The sequence below is a fragment of the Trichoderma evansii genome, assembly GCF_050947405.1.
Source record: "Trichoderma evansii strain SZMC 28006 chromosome Unknown GGI43scaffold_31, whole genome shotgun sequence".
NCBI lineage: Eukaryota > Fungi > Ascomycota > Sordariomycetes > Hypocreales > Hypocreaceae > Trichoderma > Trichoderma evansii.
Window position 1 is genome coordinate 286,562 of NW_028145175.1, and position 18,498 is coordinate 305,059.

The following is an 18,498-nucleotide window of genomic DNA, read 5'->3' on the forward strand; positions in this document are numbered from 1 at the left end:
GGAAATCCATCTTCAGAAAAGCTTTCTGTATTCTAGGCATCTAATGCTATCCAACTACAGAAATCAATCCGCCTGTGGTAATCAGCACACCTGCTGTATACTTGCATCCAAATCATACATTATGAGATCTATCTGGTTTGGCGTCTGTTTGACTCGATGCAGCGGTGCATGCAGTCGACCATCGGAAAAGCTCTGGAATCTATCGCCGACATTGACGATGGGCAAGTGTTCCAGTACGTCAACGACTTTCCACGTTTGCGCTTGTCTATCCAGCACCTCGAGGAATGGTTCATCGTAAAACGTAATTGTCAGAAGGTCCTCATCCAAATGCTCACCCATGACCGGAGTTCCAGCTTTTGCAGCCGATATACCCAGACACAAGTTGCTCAGGCCCGTGCTGCTCGGATCATCGACAACTTTGGTCGAAATAGGAGGCTCCAAATTCTGGCATAACAGTATAGAGATGTCGCGAAGAACAGCGTCGATTCTGGATGCCACATTGTTGACTTTTGTCTCAACTGTTTGCAAGTCTTGGGGCAGGGCAAGGCTGCCCTGGACCTGCTCCTCGCGCGATAACTGCAGGATAATAGCAGTTAGTTTCTGTCCAAATTGCAAGTCCAAATTGCAAACAAACCTTGAGTCTTTGCACAAAAATGTCGTCAAAACTGTCGTATCTGTATGCACCAGTCAATTCTATTGACTTAAACTACTAGAAACGGAGTGTCTTACCCTCGACCATCGAGAGGGCTCGCGTACGGCATCTTCATCTCGGGCTTCTGCCCAAAGAACTTGCGCTGAGCGTCAATGATTGGCTGCAAGTCTTCCAGCAGGGCTTTATTTTCTGGTCCTCTCAAGTCCAGAAAGAACAGCCCGGCATTGGAACAAATGCTAATCAATCTCTTGATCTCAGCGTCATCTCGCTCCAGCAAGCGCTGATAGTCGATAACTTCCAGAGCCATGTATGCCATTTTGTTTCCCTTGAGCGCACTATGGCCGAAAACTCAGCTACACCAAAAATAAACGATGATGAATAAATGAATACTGCTACGAGACTTTGGGTCATAAGATGACTCTTGAGGGAGAAGAACGAGCTTATGGGGCCCCTTATGCTGCGCGCACGGAGGAAGCCATCACACTGCTTACATGCAGGTATGTACATGTGCATGTACTGCTACTTAGACAAGCTCCTGGGGGATCGTGTGGATGGGGGCGGGACGGGGTGGCGGTACTAGTTCAGTTGATCTTATTCACACTGCATCTGAAGTTTGATCCTTCGAATCCTTCGCTGCCCTTACATGTACCTTCGTTATCACATGCAAGTTTCCTAATCACCACAAGTCCTCAAGCCTTGAATAATATTTTTTATTAATAACCCCTGATTATAATAGAATTTAATTACTGTTATATATTAGCCTGATGTTGAAATAAAAGATGTATAGTTTTATGTAATCTTAGCTACATACCTATGCCACTGTCTCTCCCTATTACAGCCGCATAAGCAAGCCGCCCAATATCTCTTAGGATTTTTGCATTGAAAGTATATATAAAAGAAACTGCACATGACAATTTTTTTTTTTTTTTCCAAGAGTACGTTCCAGTGTCAAAAAACCTCTCTTTTTCTCAAATCACACCTCCAGGAACGAAGTCCCGTCAAGTTGGGAGAGTCACTCTTTTCATCATTGCGATCTGGGTGCCAACAGCTTCCAAGCCATGGGTAGCATTTCGAATAACGGTGGTCAGAGTGAAAACACCACCTTTACCGGTCGTGTCCATAGTATTTGCCCTGTTGAAGAAGGCGGTTCAATTGCATTCCTGCTAAGAAAGAATGCCCAATTCTTCAAATGCAAGCTGGACATTACAGATTGCGCGGATCCCGCCATCTTTGCTACAGCTCAGCGCCTGACTCCTGAATCGCTTGTCCGCGTCTCATGCGTGATAACTACGCCCGATAATACAGGGTTAGTTATTCTTCGGGTATCTGGACTGACAATATTGTCTGAAGCAACGCCCAATCTCTCAGGTAACCTCAAGTTGCATGGAGCTCCTGGGGAGACTCTGCCTTTGCTAGATGAACGGATCCTTCTCTTAGACCAAAGGCTCGACCACAGGCTTTTGGACGCTCGAGTTGAAGCCACTGCCGCAATCTTCAAACTCTTCTCAGCAGTGCACCAGTTAGCCGTCAAATACTTGGCAACCCATGATTTTCACTACCTTCCAACGCCAGCATTCGTGGGCTACGAATACCCCGCTGAGGAAGAGGATCACTTCTATCTCGATTATCTCGGCAGGCAAGCGATGCTGGCACCAACCGGTGAGGTGCATCTGGGGATGGCACTCGCTGCAGATCTTGAACGAGTCTATGACATTCACACCGTGTTCCGTCGAGAACCAAAGAGTGACGGAAGGCATCTGACAGAGGTCTAGTACCCTTGCCCCTAATTCTGAATATACAGGAACCTCCTCGTTATGCTAACATGTGGCCTAGTTTACGATGCTTGAACTCGTGTTTGCGCTCAAAAATGATTGGACCGAGATTCTTGAGCTTGCTGACAGTCTCTTGGTGTTCCTTGTGCGGTCCTTGCAAGAACACGACAAGTATGCCAAACTCACGGCAGCTGCAAAGAGACTATATCCTGCCGCTGGGAGTTTCAAGTTGGGCTTGGATAAGAACGGCAAGCTGCCGCGCGTACGATTTGATGAAGCCAAAGCTATTCTCCGTGATCAACTCGGCAGAATAGCTCACGTCGAAGAAGACCTTACGTATGTACCCATCACGATGAACCTGCTACAATTGAGCATTATTAATAGTAAATGGTTCAGGAGAGAGGAAGAGGCATTGCTGGGAGAGTTTCTTGCGAGCGACCAGTCACTTCTGGACTCACCTTCGGATGTATTCATAGTCACCCACTTTCCAAAGCACCTTCGTCCGTGCAATGTCTCTTCACTGGGGCAGGATGACGCAACGACGAATTCTTTCGACATCATTCTACGCGGACAGGAAATTGTCACGGGATGCCAACTGCTTCACTCGTATAAAGAAGTGAGATCAGCCTTTACAAATCGTGCGCATCCCATCGATCCAGACTCTCCGGGGTGGCGGCCATATACTGAAGCGCACGAGATTGGCATGCCGCCATGGGGTGGTTTTGGACGTAAGTTGTCATTTACTACATGTTTTCATCATCGAATTGGCAATACTGACGCATCTTGCAGTTGGGCTGAATCGCCTTGTTCAGGGATATCTGGGTTTGGCTGATATTCGCGAGACTGTTCTTTTCCCGCGAGATGCATGTAGACTGGCACCGTGAAGGTTAATATTACCAGTAGAATAAGAATTAATCATTCAAGTTATTTAAGTAAAAAAAAAAAAATAATAACTATATATTAAGATAAATGATACTCAATTAAATTCGTCAGAAATAACAAACTATTAATACAATACGCTGCTCTAATAAATTTTGCAGCCAGCCTTGCGTTACAATCTATTCACTCGTACAGCGATCCCTTATAAACAGCTGGTTCCGTCACAGTAATTGCTATAATTGCAATTATTGGCCCACCCTTTGCCGTGTTTGGTGCAGCGTATAAAGGATCGTCACGGCTTGGGTAATCCTACGGAGGATTCGTTTGCCATGGAATAGCCTCGCTTCGCCTGCATGCATGCACATGCATCATGTACATAGTACTAACGTATGGATGCACATACAAAGCAGCCCACACATGCCGCTATATTGCATTTCCCCTCACTCAAGTAGCATTGCCGTCACAAAGCCCCCATTCCCAACAACTCGCCAGTCGCATTGAGGCATCTCATTGTCACCCATTGGTTATACGGCCGGCTCTTGTACAGCTGGCGAACCAACAAACAGCGTCCAACCAACAAGCAGTCATAATACGTCATAATAATGTTGAATAAGACCCACCTCATCTTTAATTGTTTCTGTTCAACAAGGCATTGACCACCCACTCTCATTCCCCTCACTCGTGCCGTTTCTTCGGAGTCGTTCATTCTTGCAAGCATCACCATCATCCTTCTTATCACAATCGCTACGAACCCTTAAAGGATGACGAAACAAAAAGTCTGCCTCGCCTACTCTGGCGGTTTGGACACGAGCTGCATATTAAAGTACTTGCTGGTGAGTCGTCGCCACGACTTTTGCGTTGAGCACGTGGGCTGAGATGTTGCTTAGGAACAAGGATATGAAGTCATCACCTTTACAGCCAACATTGGCCAGGAAGAGGATTTCGACGCTGTCAGGGAAAAGGCTCTCAAGATTGGTGCCAGCAAGGTCTACATTGAGGATCTTCGTAGAGAGGTATGCACTCCGCCATCGCGAATCAAGAGTCATTACTGACGCCAGCATGTAGTTTATAGAAGAGCAGTGCTTCCCTGCAATTCAATGCAACGCCATCTACGAGAATGTTTACCTCCTTGGTACATCGCTTGCTCGTCCCGTGACGGCACGGGCACAGATTGCCATTGCGCAAAAGGAAGGCTGCTTCGCCGTATCACACGGATGCACAGGCAAGGGCAATGATCAGGTTCGATTCGAACTCGCCTTTTACGCTCTCCAGCCTTCCATCGCGGTCATTGCGCCTTGGCGTGACCCCGTGTTTTACGAAAAGTTCAAAGGTCGCAACGACCTGCTCGACTACGCCCAGGCGATGGGCATCCCAGTCAGGAGCACAAAGAGCAAGCCATGGAGCATGGACGAGAATCTGGCCCACTATAGCTATGAGGCCGGTATCCTGGAAGACCCAAACACCAGTCCTCCGGATAACATGTGGCAACTGACTGTGGATCCGAGAGCAGCCCCTGATCAGCCTGAAGACTTCACCGTCACCTTTGAGAAAGGCATTCCAGTCAAGCTCGAGTATGAGGGCGGAAAGGTCGCCACAGATTCTGTTGACCTTTTCCTGACTGCCAACGCCATCGCGCGTAGGAACGGTGTCGGCCGTCTTGACATTGTCGAGAATCGTTTCATAGGATTAAAGTCTCGTGGCTGCTACGAGACACCCGGCCTGACCATGCTGCGGGCTGCGCACGTTGACTTGGAAGGTCTAGTGCTGGACCGTGAGGTCCGCGCTCTTCGTGATCAATTTGTCACCTTCAACTACGCAAAACTGCTGTACAATGGCCTCTACTTTTCACCCGAGCGCGCGTTTCTGTCCAAGAGCATCATTGCTTCACAAGAGGATGTGAATGGGTCGGTAAGATGCCGAGCTTTCAAGGGCTCTTTCAGTGTTCTCGGACGTTGGTCTGATACTGCCAAACTCTACGATGCAACCGAAAGCTCCATGGACGAGATTGGTGACTTCTCTCCAAAGGACACTACTGGGTTCATCGGTGTCAATGCGATCCGACTCAAAAAGTACGGAAAGGCAATGGAAGACAGTGGACAGAGCTTGGCCAAGAGATTTTAGCGGCTTTTGTCACATAGATAGCATCATTAGAGTTGATCCTGAGATGAAAAATAAAGACAGGGTATCCCCACTCCAGACAATAGTAGACCAAAATTATTTAAAATGAAAGCAACTCCCACAGCATAAATCTCATAAACCATACTGGTAGCAAATGGTATTCCACATCCCAGCGATAGTGAGTTATTTTTCCGTGAAAATACCTTGTTATTGTCGATGTAAGCTATTTAGAAGACACCTATTCTATGAGAGGGGTCCTGTGTATTTATTTGGGGCTAGATGAATTCTTTTGGGGTAAGCAATGTTCGAATCAGGTTAGGAAAGAGCTATTATTTTTGAAAGGGAATTCTGCCAACGGCGTGGCTAAATCATATTGGCTGGCCGAGAGGGGAATATATACTCGCTGAGACATAGACCTATTGCAGAAAAATGCGGCTGGCTGAAGACTGTTGGCTCTTGCAAGATCTGGGTATTTCAAATATTATTGTAAGCCATCGAGTTGACCACTTTTTAGCCGATAGATGTCTCTAATTGATCTGAAGCCAATCATCCCAGCCACCCTTTAATCGCGTCGCTATATCTCCGTGTTTCGCCATGGACAATGCTGCCATCGCACACCTCTCGACGCAACCTTATTCCTCGTCTATATTAGTGGAATAGTCCTCGTGCCGTCCTTGATAATATTACTCGGTGCTGTTGCCTGCGAAACAAGTTCAAGAGATGGCGATGCCTACCCATTTGTTGGGCTGACAGTAGAGTTGAGCTCGTTGCATTAACGCATACGTTCGGTGATCTTCACCCTCCTCCTGTCCACCGCCATAGTCAGTTTTAAAAGATAATAATGCTTACTTGGCAAGCTTATCTTACGAAGTCTATTGGAGGTGAAGGGTCGGGAACTTGTTGGGGCGACAGTAGAGTTGACGTCGTTGCATCAACGCATACATTTGATTGTCTGCGGCCCCCTCCTGTTTAACAGTCGAGTTGAGGTCGTTACATCAGTGCAAACGTTTGGTGATCTTCGGCCTCCTCCTGTCTGCTGCCGTTGCCAGTACATCATTCGCAGTAATATTATTAAGAGACGACGAAGGCTTTTATAACGCCCTTATTAGTACCTCAGCCTAATTCCTATCTACATATTACTGTAATTTGCTAATACACTCTGACTTTAGGAGCAGTGCGATCCTTGAAGATATTAATTATGATAACGATAGCAGACTCGCTCTGATACTGTCGCATGTAGGCGAAAAGATTTTGAGCTAATTGCGACTATATTTTCTCTCAAGAATACCAAAAATCGTCCATGCAAAGATAAACATGGAGATGTTGCTACGCTATATGCTGGCAAGGGGGGCAAGGAGGCAAGGTTGTTAACATGAATAAAGGTCTTGCGCATGCTGAAGCATGTCCGCCTCCATATCCTGGCAAACTACTCCGTTCTCCATTACCTTCTCCTCTATTACGTTCAAGTACGCATATTATATCCTTTTTCTCTCTCTCCACAATACTCTGAGTAGAGCTGACCCTAGAAGAAAAACGCCGACTTACTTCTAATAAACTACAACACCCCAATCTCAGTGATGCCATTCTCAAGCTGCATGCTTCAACCAGTGACAATCATACTCGCTTTGATACTGTCGAAAATCAACCTCTGGATAAAAACGCCGACGTACTTCTGATGAACGCCGACGACCAATTTCGATGTTAATGATGACTGCATCCCCACGTCAAGGACTTTGGAGAGTTGTTGCATCATACAACCGTTGCCCAGATCAATGAAGCCCACCTGCGGATGAAGTGGTCCACGTTTTTTCGCAGAGACCATGCGCAAGGAAATGGCCATTAAACCGTGGTGTCATTTGACACACCTCGTTAACTTTGACAAGGAAGTTGAAGCTAATCCACTCATGGAGGAACGGGATTATTGAAGAGGCATGTGATATAAATGAAATATATATCAATAAATATATATATATATTTATATAGGGTTTGAGTGTTCCACAGCTGGGACTCTCTATCAGAGAGAGAATACACGGTTGCACCCAGAAACGATGCGTTCTGCCCTGTTCTTCTACTGCATGGATATACATCGCCTGTGTCTATTACACAGCAGTTGAACTACACATTGGCTATATCCATTTCACGCCACTGGATGAAGGAGATCTTAGCGATATCAATCCAAGAATAATACCCTTCCATTACATCCCAAGCTCCACCAAGCTCCAACCACTTCAAGGCACAGCTTCATCGATTACCACAGAGTTCATCATCTTACCTGCCTCATGTGCAACACAATGCATCCGAGGAGTCTGCTGCTGCTAGTCGGTTTGACGACCCTTTTGTTTATTCGTCACTGCCATGGTCTGGAGCTCTCTTTAGCCTACAACGGCTTATCGAGTCCAACGACATAGGGAATGGGTGGTGATGGCCCTCTTAGCATGCTGGAAAGAGCTTGCCTATGGTCGTATGTGCTTGGTTTTGTATCCGCTCTGCTTACACAGGCCGTGGGATAAAAAGCCATAAAAGAAGAACAGAAAAACATTCATCAGGTCCGTATGACCAGTGGAAATTAAGCTGCAAAAAAAAGCAAAAAGAAAAAACATACAACAGCCGGTGTTCGCCAGTGGTCACCCACCTGACTACTAATCTGCCGGTTAATGGCTTGACTATGGGGGAGCAGACGGGACCCCGTATTTTCCATTACCTATGGTCGTATGTGCTAGTAATGGTTTTGTTTTAGTTTATATAGAAAAGCTACATTACATAAAAATAAATACAAGGAGAATCCCCCCAAATATGAAGAACAGCGGGCATATAGTAGAGATGATGCAAAAGAAGCTATGACAAAGAGCAAATTTGGGGGGGCATGTAATGCTGGAATTCGCCAATGATCACCTTTAGAGCAATTTTTTACGGCTGCCGCAGCCAGGAATAACACCGACACATGATTAGATCATTTGTAACTAAACTTGTTTAATGATATGAGGAACTGTTAATATTATTGAAACTCACTGCTAAGTGAGGTATATAAATGAACGGCCAGTTAAATTTATCCAAAGGAGTGAAATTCGTAATTGAAGGGAGCGTTTGGAGATTGAAGAAGGTTTTTCTTGATGTTGTTACAAACCCAATTGCTACCAGTCTACTGGTTGATTTATAATCTATACTGCCATCCATCTTCAAAGACCCAACTGTGGCCATAAGGTCTTGGATATCAATCTTCTCTAAATGAATGGGTAGAAAAATGCGAGAAAGCTCCTGACAGGATCATTCCTGTCAGGAGGAAAGGCGTAAAGAGTAATCATGATGAAGTCGTTAGGTTTGATGATTTTGACCCAATCTTGTCCTTCGAGCTTCTCATGGTTGATAAGTTCCTCCTCCGACACAATACCGACTGTACATTTGCCTTGGACAATACCCCCACTGGGGTAGCTCACAAAGCGATCTGAGCCATAAAACCAAGTTTGCAGCTCAAGAGTATAAACCTTCTTGTACACATAGATGGCTGAATTAGGCGGAACGCTGTATGTGTCTCTGACTGTTCTGCGTTTGGTAGTCTCCGTGGTGGTGAAATGGAAGCTTGTGTGCAAAGGATGCGTAGCTCAATATACACCTGGATATAGCCCTGAAGTAGAGGCCATATATTTGCTTCAAATTCCTTTACATGCCAATGGTCTCTCTTCAGAAGTTAACGCTGGGTTAATACATCCGCAGGTAATTGCAAATACGTGGCACAGCGACATGTAACATGGCAAATGGAACCAATTATATGACACTTTTACACATATGTGCGAGATATGGAGTTGATTTCATGGCTTTCACCTTTCACCGACACCCGCTGGGTGGATTTCTTGCCACATGTTGCGCATAAAGCACACGTAGGGATCCATGTATGTACATATGCAGCCACGAAATCAGGCCACGAAATCAGGCTTGACTCGCTGCGCCTATTTACACTTTAAATGAAAGCGCGTGTACGCTTTCTACTGGCCGTCGAAGCATCATTTTATTAAATAATATGCGCAACGGGTAATTTCTTTTTGTGTGTGTGGCATTATGTAAAGTTGGCCAATGGATGTCAGGTCGGGATGTCCCCGAATCGAGCCGCAATCTGCCAGTCTCACTTCAAGCGTTTGGTTCAGAATAAGACAAGGGATTAACTGATACAATATCTCGCTGTGCCTGGATGAATGCAAGAGTCTACATTTTGCGGAATGTACAACAAGAAAATTCTAGCAAACATTTGGCCATGATGTGTAAATACATGCGCACATATCTAGCCTTGCTGGTTGCAAAATTCACTGCATGTATTAACTAGTTACATGTAGTGGCATTAACGTTCTCTGTCATGAGGTTACTTGTAAATTGAACCCTACGAGTTTGGTCGCGACGTATGCAAGAGTTGTCTTATCCAAACTGCAATTAATGCTCGGAAAAGACGACAAAATTAAATTAATAGAGACGTGGCCCAATGAGAGATGCTGACAAGCGAGGGACTCAAGACTTGCGTTTCATGCAATTATATATGTAAATGTAAATAAAGAGAACGGCAAATGGACTTGAGGTGCTCTATGCATTTGGTTGCGTCAAGTCTGTATAAAGTCGAGGCGTCCTTGTGTATCTTTACAACACATGTTGTGGCCCAAGGCGCGAAGTATGCCATTGTTATCAGCTCTTCTAAAATTATGCACTCTATATGGATTATTGTTACGACCTGGTTCCCCGTAACAGTTGAATCCCTTATAATAGCTGGTTCCGTTACAGTAATTGCTACAATAGTGATTATTGGCCTAATCTTTTGCCCTGTTTGGCTTAACGGTATAACGGATCGTTACAATTATGCATTCTATACAATAGGCTAACTTTCTAGTCAGTTGTCAGAATAGTAGTTATGCTTAATGCTATGTAAAATAATCCAGTATGCAATCATCCCATAGCAAGGATAGTTCAGTTTGCTTCTGAAAGCAGAACTACAACCGCAAACTCGAAAACCCAAAGACTCTGGAAATAGCGGTCTCTAGACCCAAAACAAAAACAAAGAAAAAATTAATAGGACCCTAAACCGTTCGTTACTTATGGTCATATATCCCCAGAAGCTGTCCAGCTCTGGCTTATATACAGTAGAGAAGCAGCTATAAAAAAAGCAAAAAAGAAAAACATACAACAGCCGGTGTTCGCCAGTGGTCACCCACCTGACTACTAATCTGCCGGTTAGTGGCTTGTCTATGGGGGAGCAGACGGGACCCCGAATTCTCCACTACCTATGGTCGTATGTGCTAGAAACGATGCTTAGTCTACTTATATGGACAATGGAAGACCAAAAGAAAAACAAATAGGCTTGATGGTTGTAAATCTATAAACAAATAAAGCAAAGTAAAGAGAGTTCGAGGCGGACGTCAATCTCATTCTCAAATGTATAAACGTATGGCCTTGTGCACTTTTCTATGCCGTCTTGCAACTCCAGCGAGGTGCTCAGCTCAACAGAAGCAATGCTAATTCCTTCAGTCTGGGAGCCTCCTCGATCTGGATCCGTCCGAATGGACCTCTAACAATTATGTACGTTTGAACACCGGAATTTGCGGTAAAAGTTGCTTGCAACACTTACCATCTGGCGTTTGGACACATATTGGTGTTTAAGTTACGCAAATGGATGTGACCAAAGGTTGAATGTTTTAGCGAGCAACGATGTTGATGCTACTCCTTGAGACTTGATTAGCATTATGAAAAGTATTCGACTCTTCATACAAGGGACCAGTCGCCCTCTAATTGACCAATCCTGAATATCCAATGCGTGGGCGTCAACACTGCCACAGCTTACGTAGTATAGTGCCAGTATTCACCTCGTTCAAACATCTCGTTTCAAGCCAAAATTCCTCCAAGCGACTTGATATAAACTCTCTGTGCGTTTGTTAATGGGATTCCAATTTTTCAATGATTATTGGCCAGAGTATGCATTTGAATCAGTTGGCGTCACTCTTTAATTCATGAATTCATCCCATAGAGATGCATTTAAAAGGGTGGTTCGGTTGCCTCTGAAAACAAAGCTATAATCTCAAACTTCAAAGCTGTAAGTCTCCAGAGATGGTAGCCTCTGGGCCTCCATTAAAAAAAAAATTCACGAGACCTAGATCATTTATTACTTATGGTCATGCGTGTTACAAGAAGCTGTTCGGCTCTGCCTCACACACATGGTAGAAAAGAAGCCAAAAAGGCAAAAAAGAAAAAAACATACAACAGCCGGTGTTCGCCAGTGGTCACCCACCTGACTACTAATCTGCCGGTTAGTGGCTTGACTATGGGGGAGCAGACGGGACCCCGTATTTTCCACTACCTATGGTCGTATGTGCTTGGATCTGCGTCTAGTCAACTTATAACAGCGCCATCGTTTACTAACACCCCACCTTGAACAATTCATCCGTGGCCCATAAACCAACAACTCAGTAATCAAATCTCAACCAATACACCACAAACTCACTCTCTCACTCACCTCAATCATCCTGCATGACAAAGTTTCTCAAAGACCAAGACAGCCAACAAACCCGTCCATAAAAATAACACACTTCCGCCATACTGACTCATCCTACACACACACCATTAGTCAGACCAAAAAGCATCAAAAAGCCCTCTGGAATCCCGCATGATTCATCAGCCCAAAAAAGACAAATAAAATTACCCAAAAAGGCTTCACCTAATTAATTAAACACCACACCTCACCACCTCTTTTACACGCCCCCAAAGCAGTAGTAAGAATAGACTGCTGAAAAGGGAAAATCCTCAAACTACAAACTATGAGCCATCTCAACCGTCCCTTCCGAAAATCCTATAAATCCCAAAGAATTGATAATCAGTACGCAGAAAAACCAATAGCGTAGCATCCGTCTCACATGACCTAGAATGACTTACTTGTCGGATTCCTCGCAAGACGTCCTAAAAAAGCTAAAAGATTGCAAAAAGATTACTAAAGCGCTCCCGGCTGCTTATTATTGATCCTCATTACGTATGCAAGGTACGTACCCAGGAACTTTAGGGCTTAGGCTTAATAGTGGAGATGGCAGAGAGCAAGAACGCCTTTGTTGCGCGCCTCAGCCTTAGCGCAAGGGTCGAGCAACGTGGCTAACGTGGCTCGTGTGTATCCTCGTACCCTGCAACAGAGCAACGAGAACGAGGCAAAATTAAGTATACAGCCCCAAGATCTAGAAAAGGCTGGATCTATTGTGGCAATTTGATGCGAGGCATCGTATGCTGGTTAATTTTAGAACATTTCACTAGTTATGCGGGGTGTGAGACACTGCAAAGATTTTATGCGGCTTGTCAATTTAATAGCCATGTTGAATTAGATAAAATTACTATACATACTATTTTTTTGTCTATCAAAACCAAAGAGATTTTTTCACAAAGTTGTAAGAAAGGAAAATAAGGAAATTAAGAAAATAAGGAAATTGCATCAGAAAGCCATCTGCTCTGAAAATCCATTTGTATTGTTTGAATCCTTTGTGTATGCGCCCATTGCCCTCGTGTAATATCATCCCGTTTCTCCGGGAGTTTTGAATGCATTTTTTTTGGTCCCAAGATAGTCCAGTCTGGTGGACCTTTGTTGTGATCTTTAATAATACAATTCTCCCCAAGCAAGCTCTTTCGGAGAAACATAGAAAGAAAAGAAATGATGAATCTCAGGTCAAGCGCTGCAAAGCGAAAAAAAACAAAAGTGTTTGTTTGGTCTATCCGATAATGATCCCTTCCAAATGTAGAACCCCGCTTCCCAATCGCTGCAACAAAATGAAGTAATAGATGATGAAAAAAGTCGACAGTAGTAGTAGTACAAATACAGTAATGACGAAAAAGCCAAGGGATAGACAAAAAAGGAGAAGCGACAAGAAAATTCAATTCAGCCGCAAAGCAGGGATAGTAGTAGTAATTGTTGGTGGTGTGCATCATGATCGCGTAGCATTCGTAGAAACAGAAACGGTAAATCAATCGCAGAATGGGAGGGGGTGAGTGTAAACTCTGTCGTCGATGGTGGTGCAAATATGAAGCCAGAAGCGGCATGGTGCGACAGCTTTGCGAGGTGATCCTGAGGTGGTTTCATCTGGCTGGAGGATCGTAGCATCATTGCGAGCACAGCATGGCCGGCGGCTGTCGTCATTGCGGTCACTGCTCGCCAGCTATGCAAGCATTACAGGCATGGCAAGCAAGCTGGGTCGACAATGGTTGACGAGAAATCAGGGCACGAGCAGGCGTGGGTGATGTCAGCGGTGGAGGTGGTATGAGGTAGCGTGACGTCAGCGCCGCTTTTTCACCAACCAGGACCCTGCAGCTGCAGTAGGACCCTGAGACCCACCCGGCGACCTGCTGGGTCTGGAAAGCTAGGGAGGAGAACGCCAGAGAAGACACTGGCATCTTCCCATTGGCTGTGGGCTGCCGCCTGAAGTCGCAAAGCGCACCATTCCCCCGCAAGGGAGCTGGAGCAGCGCCAAGATCGACCATCTTCGATTTGCCTGCCCCTCCATCAGTGCGCCATCGTGTCGTTGACGTTGGCTGATGCTGTTCCCCCCTTTCTTCACCCAGGAAAAACGTCATACAATGACTGATGTTCACTGTACTCGGTTTTTTTTGGTGTTGATTCAAGGATGAAAAAAAGAAGCGAGCAATTAAGCTCCACCGCGTCGTCGGTGCTTGCCGGGGAGCTCAACATCAGGATGGCAGACTCGGTAGTGTCTCGTCAGTGCATCAGCACGGCTGAATGTCTTCTCCTCGGTACACAGGTTGCAGTGCACCTTTTGCTTCTTGGCGTTGTGGATGGTATCCTCGTGCCTTGTCAAGTCGTACGGGCGCGAGAAGATGGTATTGCACGGCTTGCCGGTGCTGGGGTTGATGCGATCACAGCGGTGAGGTCCGGCCTGGCTGTTGAGCAGGCTGGAAGTCATGCCGACGTGTTCGTGGTGCTGCTGGGGACGAGCACCTCCCAGAGCGTGCGACTGCCTGTGACCCTCGCGTTTGTGCTTCTGGAGTAGACTAGGCGTCTCGAATCGTAGCGTGCAGCCGTGATATGTGCAAGTGTAGGTGCCTCCATCAGCATTAGCGCCGGCAGGGCGAGTCTGCGGGACAGGAGTGTTGTAAGCGGCCGATCCGGATGTATTAGATTCAGCCGAGCTCAGCTGAGAAACTGATGCGTCGCCGCCTGCTGGCGGATAAGCAATAAATGGATATCGCTGGGGCACCTGCGCAATGCCGCCATGCTGCGATGGTACGTGGTGCATGTTGTGGCTGTCCTGGCCATAGCCGCCGGATGCCGCAGCCCCATTGTCAGGAAGTATCCTGCCCATGTGATCCATTCCAAAGTTGATGGGTTGGTGAGAAAACAGAGGCATGTTTGACTCCTCTGATGACTCATTAAACTCGAGAACGGCATCTTTGGGTGAAATGGTCTGAGGCGTCGCGGGCTGGGTTGTCTTGGCCATTTGCTGCTGGTAGAACTGGGCCTCGTGGTGGCTGCCGCGGTCTTGGCTGGGCATGTGAGGCTGGGAGTTCATGGGCACGCCGCCGTGAGAGGCAGCCCAGTCGTGCAGTGGCGAAGGCGCAAGTGGAGAGCCGTGGCGGAAGGGGGAAATGTCTCGAGAAATGCTCGAGGTGGGCGAGTGGTGGACAGTGTTCAGATGCTGGCTATTCGCGGCATTGATGCGCTGGTTGAAGACGTCGTTTGGCGCGGCAGTCACCTGGCTCTGCTGCGGCGAAGACGTAATGGTAAAGTTTGGGTTGTACAGCTCATCGCCATAGACATCGGTCATTGTGCGGCCGAGCTTGGGGACGTTGCCGTTGACGTGGCCTGCTGTAAACAAAAATGAGTCTTTCTGATCGTCGTCATCAACCACCAGGACGGGGTCTCGGGGCTTGCGCCTACCTTGCTGCCTTCTTCTATCAGACAGATCCATATCGCCGGTAATGGGCGTGGCGGGAGAGTCGCCCGCTATTGAGCTTGCCACTGAGGCGGGATGTGATCGGGTGAGGCCGTTGGCAAAGTCGGGCGCTGGGAGCAGGTTGCGATCTGTTCGCAGCTTGTGGTGGCCGGCTCCAGGGCCCTGGATGACGGGATATGCCATCTCGACCGGTGAGTGTTCCATGTGGTGGAAATTTGAGTAGGGCGCCATGGTTTTTGCCAGTTGGTAGTAGTTTGGGCTGGCGGAGCTCAGGCTCATGTCGCTGGAGTGAATATCCATGAAGCCGTCACCATTGGCGTCGGTGACTGCGATCTGGGGGTTCGCAATGTGCGAATTGAAGGGCGACGCCGGCCCCGTGGAACCCAGCGATGACAGAGAGGACTCGCGGTGGTGAGCGAAGCGGCCAAACTTGGGAGTTGAGAACCTTGCGGCGGCTTCCCAAGAGTCAGGCCGCATCGAGTCGGGCGAGAAGGCGTTGATGATGGCGGCGTCCAGGGTCTCGAGGTTGGACGAGGAGAGCTCCGTGGACGGGAAGACGGGGGACGAAAAGGAAAAGTCGGTGGTGTTGTCCTGTCCAAAGGTAAAGTCGCCCAGCTGGTTGTGATGGTTGTGATGGGAGTAGTTGCTGTCGTTGACGGTGCTGTTGTACTGCTGCTGTCGTTGATACTGCTCGAAGGATGTTGGTCTGTGGTCCACAGATAGCATGGTGTTTGAGAGGGAGTTTAGATTTTGCGGTTTACGAAGTTCGATCTGACGGCGATGTGGTGGCAAAACGCTTTGCTTTATATCGTCCAGGAAGCCAGCGCCGGGCCTACCGGTTTCGTCAAGTCGATGCTTGGAGGGCTGGAGACAGTTTGGAGGGAGGGGCGTGTGGAACTGGGAACTGGGCACGCTACGAGATGGAGGGGGGGTGCGGCAGAAAGTGGGAAGCCCCGATGCACTAGCGCGGATGCAATACGTACTCGCGACCCAAAGAGAAGAGACCAGAATCAGACCCAGACCAGACTCAGCCTGCCCTGCGAGAATCTGCCGACAGGAGCATCCGGGGAGCCGCGGCTTTGGGACAGACCAGCACAGCACAGGACAGGACAGTATTATACAGTACAGCATACAGGTTTGGTAAGCCATTGGATTACACATGCACAGGTATAGTAGCGATGCAAAAATTGCCCTATCCGGGAGCTTGTATGCGCAAATGCGGAAATGCCCTCCGCGCAGATGGGCAGCGCACCGCTTGGCTGCCAGTTCCGAGCGTTCCCTCGCAACGCAGCATGACTAACTGCGCTCGAGTCGGACGTGCAGTCATTTGTCATGCCGCACATAGTAAATCAAATCACCGTCTGCGTGTGCGTGTGCGTGTGCGTGTGAGCAAGTAGTTGCCATCTCCCGGTCCTTGCATGCCTGCGTTAACCTCGGTATGGGGTACGTATGTGCGTCGATGAGTCGTAAGTCGGTCGTGAGTGAGTAGGCCTATATTATACAGCCAACAGCATCTGCCGTGCTCGCTGCGAGGTAGGATTGGTTAGGTATAGAGCAGGCAGGCAAGCACGTAACAATCGAGGGCATACGAAAGCCGCATACGAGGCATCGGAAACCGGACCTCATCGTAACCGGCTAAACTATTGCTGCATCGTTTTCTTGGCTATTTTTTTTTTTCCTCGTCCAGCTCATCTCCTGGCGTGTACACAAATCTTTTGCGCGGCCTTGGCTCGGGACTTGTCTGGAGCGCGGCACTACACTGCTTCCAAATGTACCCCCCCTACCACTCACTCACTCCAGGCACAGCCGCACAAAGAGTGCATTAGCCTCATTCGATGGCATTCCCTGTGGCTTGTCGCATAAGGTTCCGAGCGAATACCGCTTCTCCGCCGCGAATAGGCGTCCCCCGTTGCCAGCAGAATTTTTTTTTCCTGACAGGTCAAGCCACACTTGTGTCTCGTGCTGGTAGGCGGTAGTCATTTCTAGAAATTTCCCCGATGGATGAACAATATGCTTTTTTAGAGTCGCACAGCCTTGCAACTCTGATTTTTGACAGCTCGAGCTTAATTTCACAGAATCTTGCTCCTTTCGGGGTTAAAGGCCATTCATTGTTCCTTTTCGCCGAATGGCGCCTCAACTAACACAGGCACCCATGGCGGTGATGTGATGCTAACGGAGAATCTCACAATACGAGAGCGAGAAGCAACCCGAGTCTACAAACTAAAAAACCTGAATGTGACTTGTAGTTACTCTAGTTACTGGCGCAGGCTCCGATCGCCAGATCCCTGCCCAGCGGAAGCCGTTCGATGCCAGTAACGTGCAGCAACAACAAAAGCAAGATTTCTCATTGGACCCCTCAGCCACAGCAAGACATTCACCTGCGGCCTCACTGGCTGGGAAAGATTTTTTTTTAGAACATCCTTCCCCTTTTGGTACTTGCTCTGCAGTTTTTGCGTTGCGAGGTACATTGGCCATGAGGTCACATGACGCTGCCCATACTTTACGGCGTTACGGCATAGGCAATGCTGCTGAACCCAAAGCAGCGGAAAAAAAGGGAAAAATTCGGATTTTGAATCGCTCACCATTTAGGGACCAAGATCCAACGTTACTAATGGGGGGGTGTCTTGCTAATTCATTACGGCAGTTGCTTTTTTCTTACCATTGTCATTCTAAGCACCAATGAAAAAAAACCTTTTTGTTCACTTGATCGAACCTAAAGACGAAAGAGCAAAAGCAGCAATAAACAATCATGAATAATAAAAAATGGCAAGATGGGCACCTGTTCTTCTCGTCCCATCTACCTGATGTGTAATCGCATGATTTGGGATAGCATGTGCATTGCGTGACTTTTACTGTGTAGGTGGTGTGCACCACGAAAATGCAGCGCTGCGATGCACTGCGCTGTAACCGATCCCAAGTCAAGCCCAGTGCCCAAGCAGAGTGCCTAATGTTTTTCTACACTCGCTCTCTCTACAGTAGCATCTCAACTTGCTTCTCAACAAATCTTAGTACATGTCACATCTCGTGTCTGCACTACATGCAGCTCGGTATGCCAAGCAAAGGACGAAGCCCGAGAAAAGGGGGAAGCGAGAGCGAGCCGGAAAAATAAAAAATGGAAGAAAAATTTTCATTCTCGAACGCTTCCATTCTGCGCTTCTCCTGCAGG

At 47.2% G+C, this 18,498-nt stretch overlaps 5 protein-coding genes across 5 annotated transcripts; 2 read left to right on the forward strand and 3 right to left on the reverse strand.

Moving 5' to 3' along the window:
• Positions 1-81: 81 nt before the first annotated feature.
• Positions 82-968, reverse strand: GGI43DRAFT_388381 (uncharacterized protein; the record flags this gene model as incomplete). The annotated part of the gene is made up of 3 exons (XM_083204064.1): positions 82-576; positions 635-674; positions 730-968. The coding sequence occupies 3 exons, from the start codon at positions 966-968 to the stop codon at positions 82-84; spliced, it is 774 nt and encodes a 257-aa protein (XP_083055822.1).
• Positions 969-1,445: 477 nt separating this feature from the next.
• Positions 1,446-3,423, forward strand: GGI43DRAFT_417684 (uncharacterized protein). Its single transcript, XM_083207451.1, has 4 exons — positions 1,446-2,418; positions 2,486-2,760; positions 2,821-3,152; positions 3,214-3,423. The coding sequence occupies exons 1-4, from the start codon at positions 1,711-1,713 to the stop codon at positions 3,306-3,308; spliced, it is 1,410 nt and encodes a 469-aa protein (XP_083055823.1). The 5' UTR covers positions 1,446-1,710; the 3' UTR covers positions 3,309-3,423.
• Positions 3,424-4,064: 641 nt separating this feature from the next.
• Positions 4,065-5,424, forward strand: GGI43DRAFT_388383 (argininosuccinate synthase; the record flags this gene model as incomplete). Its single annotated transcript, XM_083204065.1, has 3 exons — positions 4,065-4,136; positions 4,191-4,316; positions 4,369-5,424. 3 exons carry the CDS (start codon positions 4,065-4,067, stop codon positions 5,422-5,424), a joined length of 1,254 nt encoding a protein of 417 aa, XP_083055824.1.
• A 7,283-nt stretch (positions 5,425-12,707) lies between these two features.
• GGI43DRAFT_267539 (uncharacterized protein) lies at positions 12,708-13,765 on the reverse strand. Its single transcript, XM_083201041.1, has one exon. The coding sequence runs from the start codon at positions 13,462-13,464 to the stop codon at positions 12,841-12,843; it is 624 nt and encodes a 207-aa protein (XP_083055825.1). The 5' UTR covers positions 13,465-13,765; the 3' UTR covers positions 12,708-12,840.
• A 301-nt stretch (positions 13,766-14,066) lies between these two features.
• Positions 14,067-16,058, reverse strand: GGI43DRAFT_426122 (stress-regulated transcription factor RPN4; the record flags this gene model as incomplete). Its single annotated transcript, XM_083208596.1, has 2 exons — positions 14,067-15,244; positions 15,317-16,058. The coding sequence occupies 2 exons, from the start codon at positions 16,056-16,058 to the stop codon at positions 14,067-14,069; spliced, it is 1,920 nt and encodes a 639-aa protein (XP_083055826.1).
• Between the last annotated feature and the right edge of the window lie 2,440 nt (positions 16,059-18,498).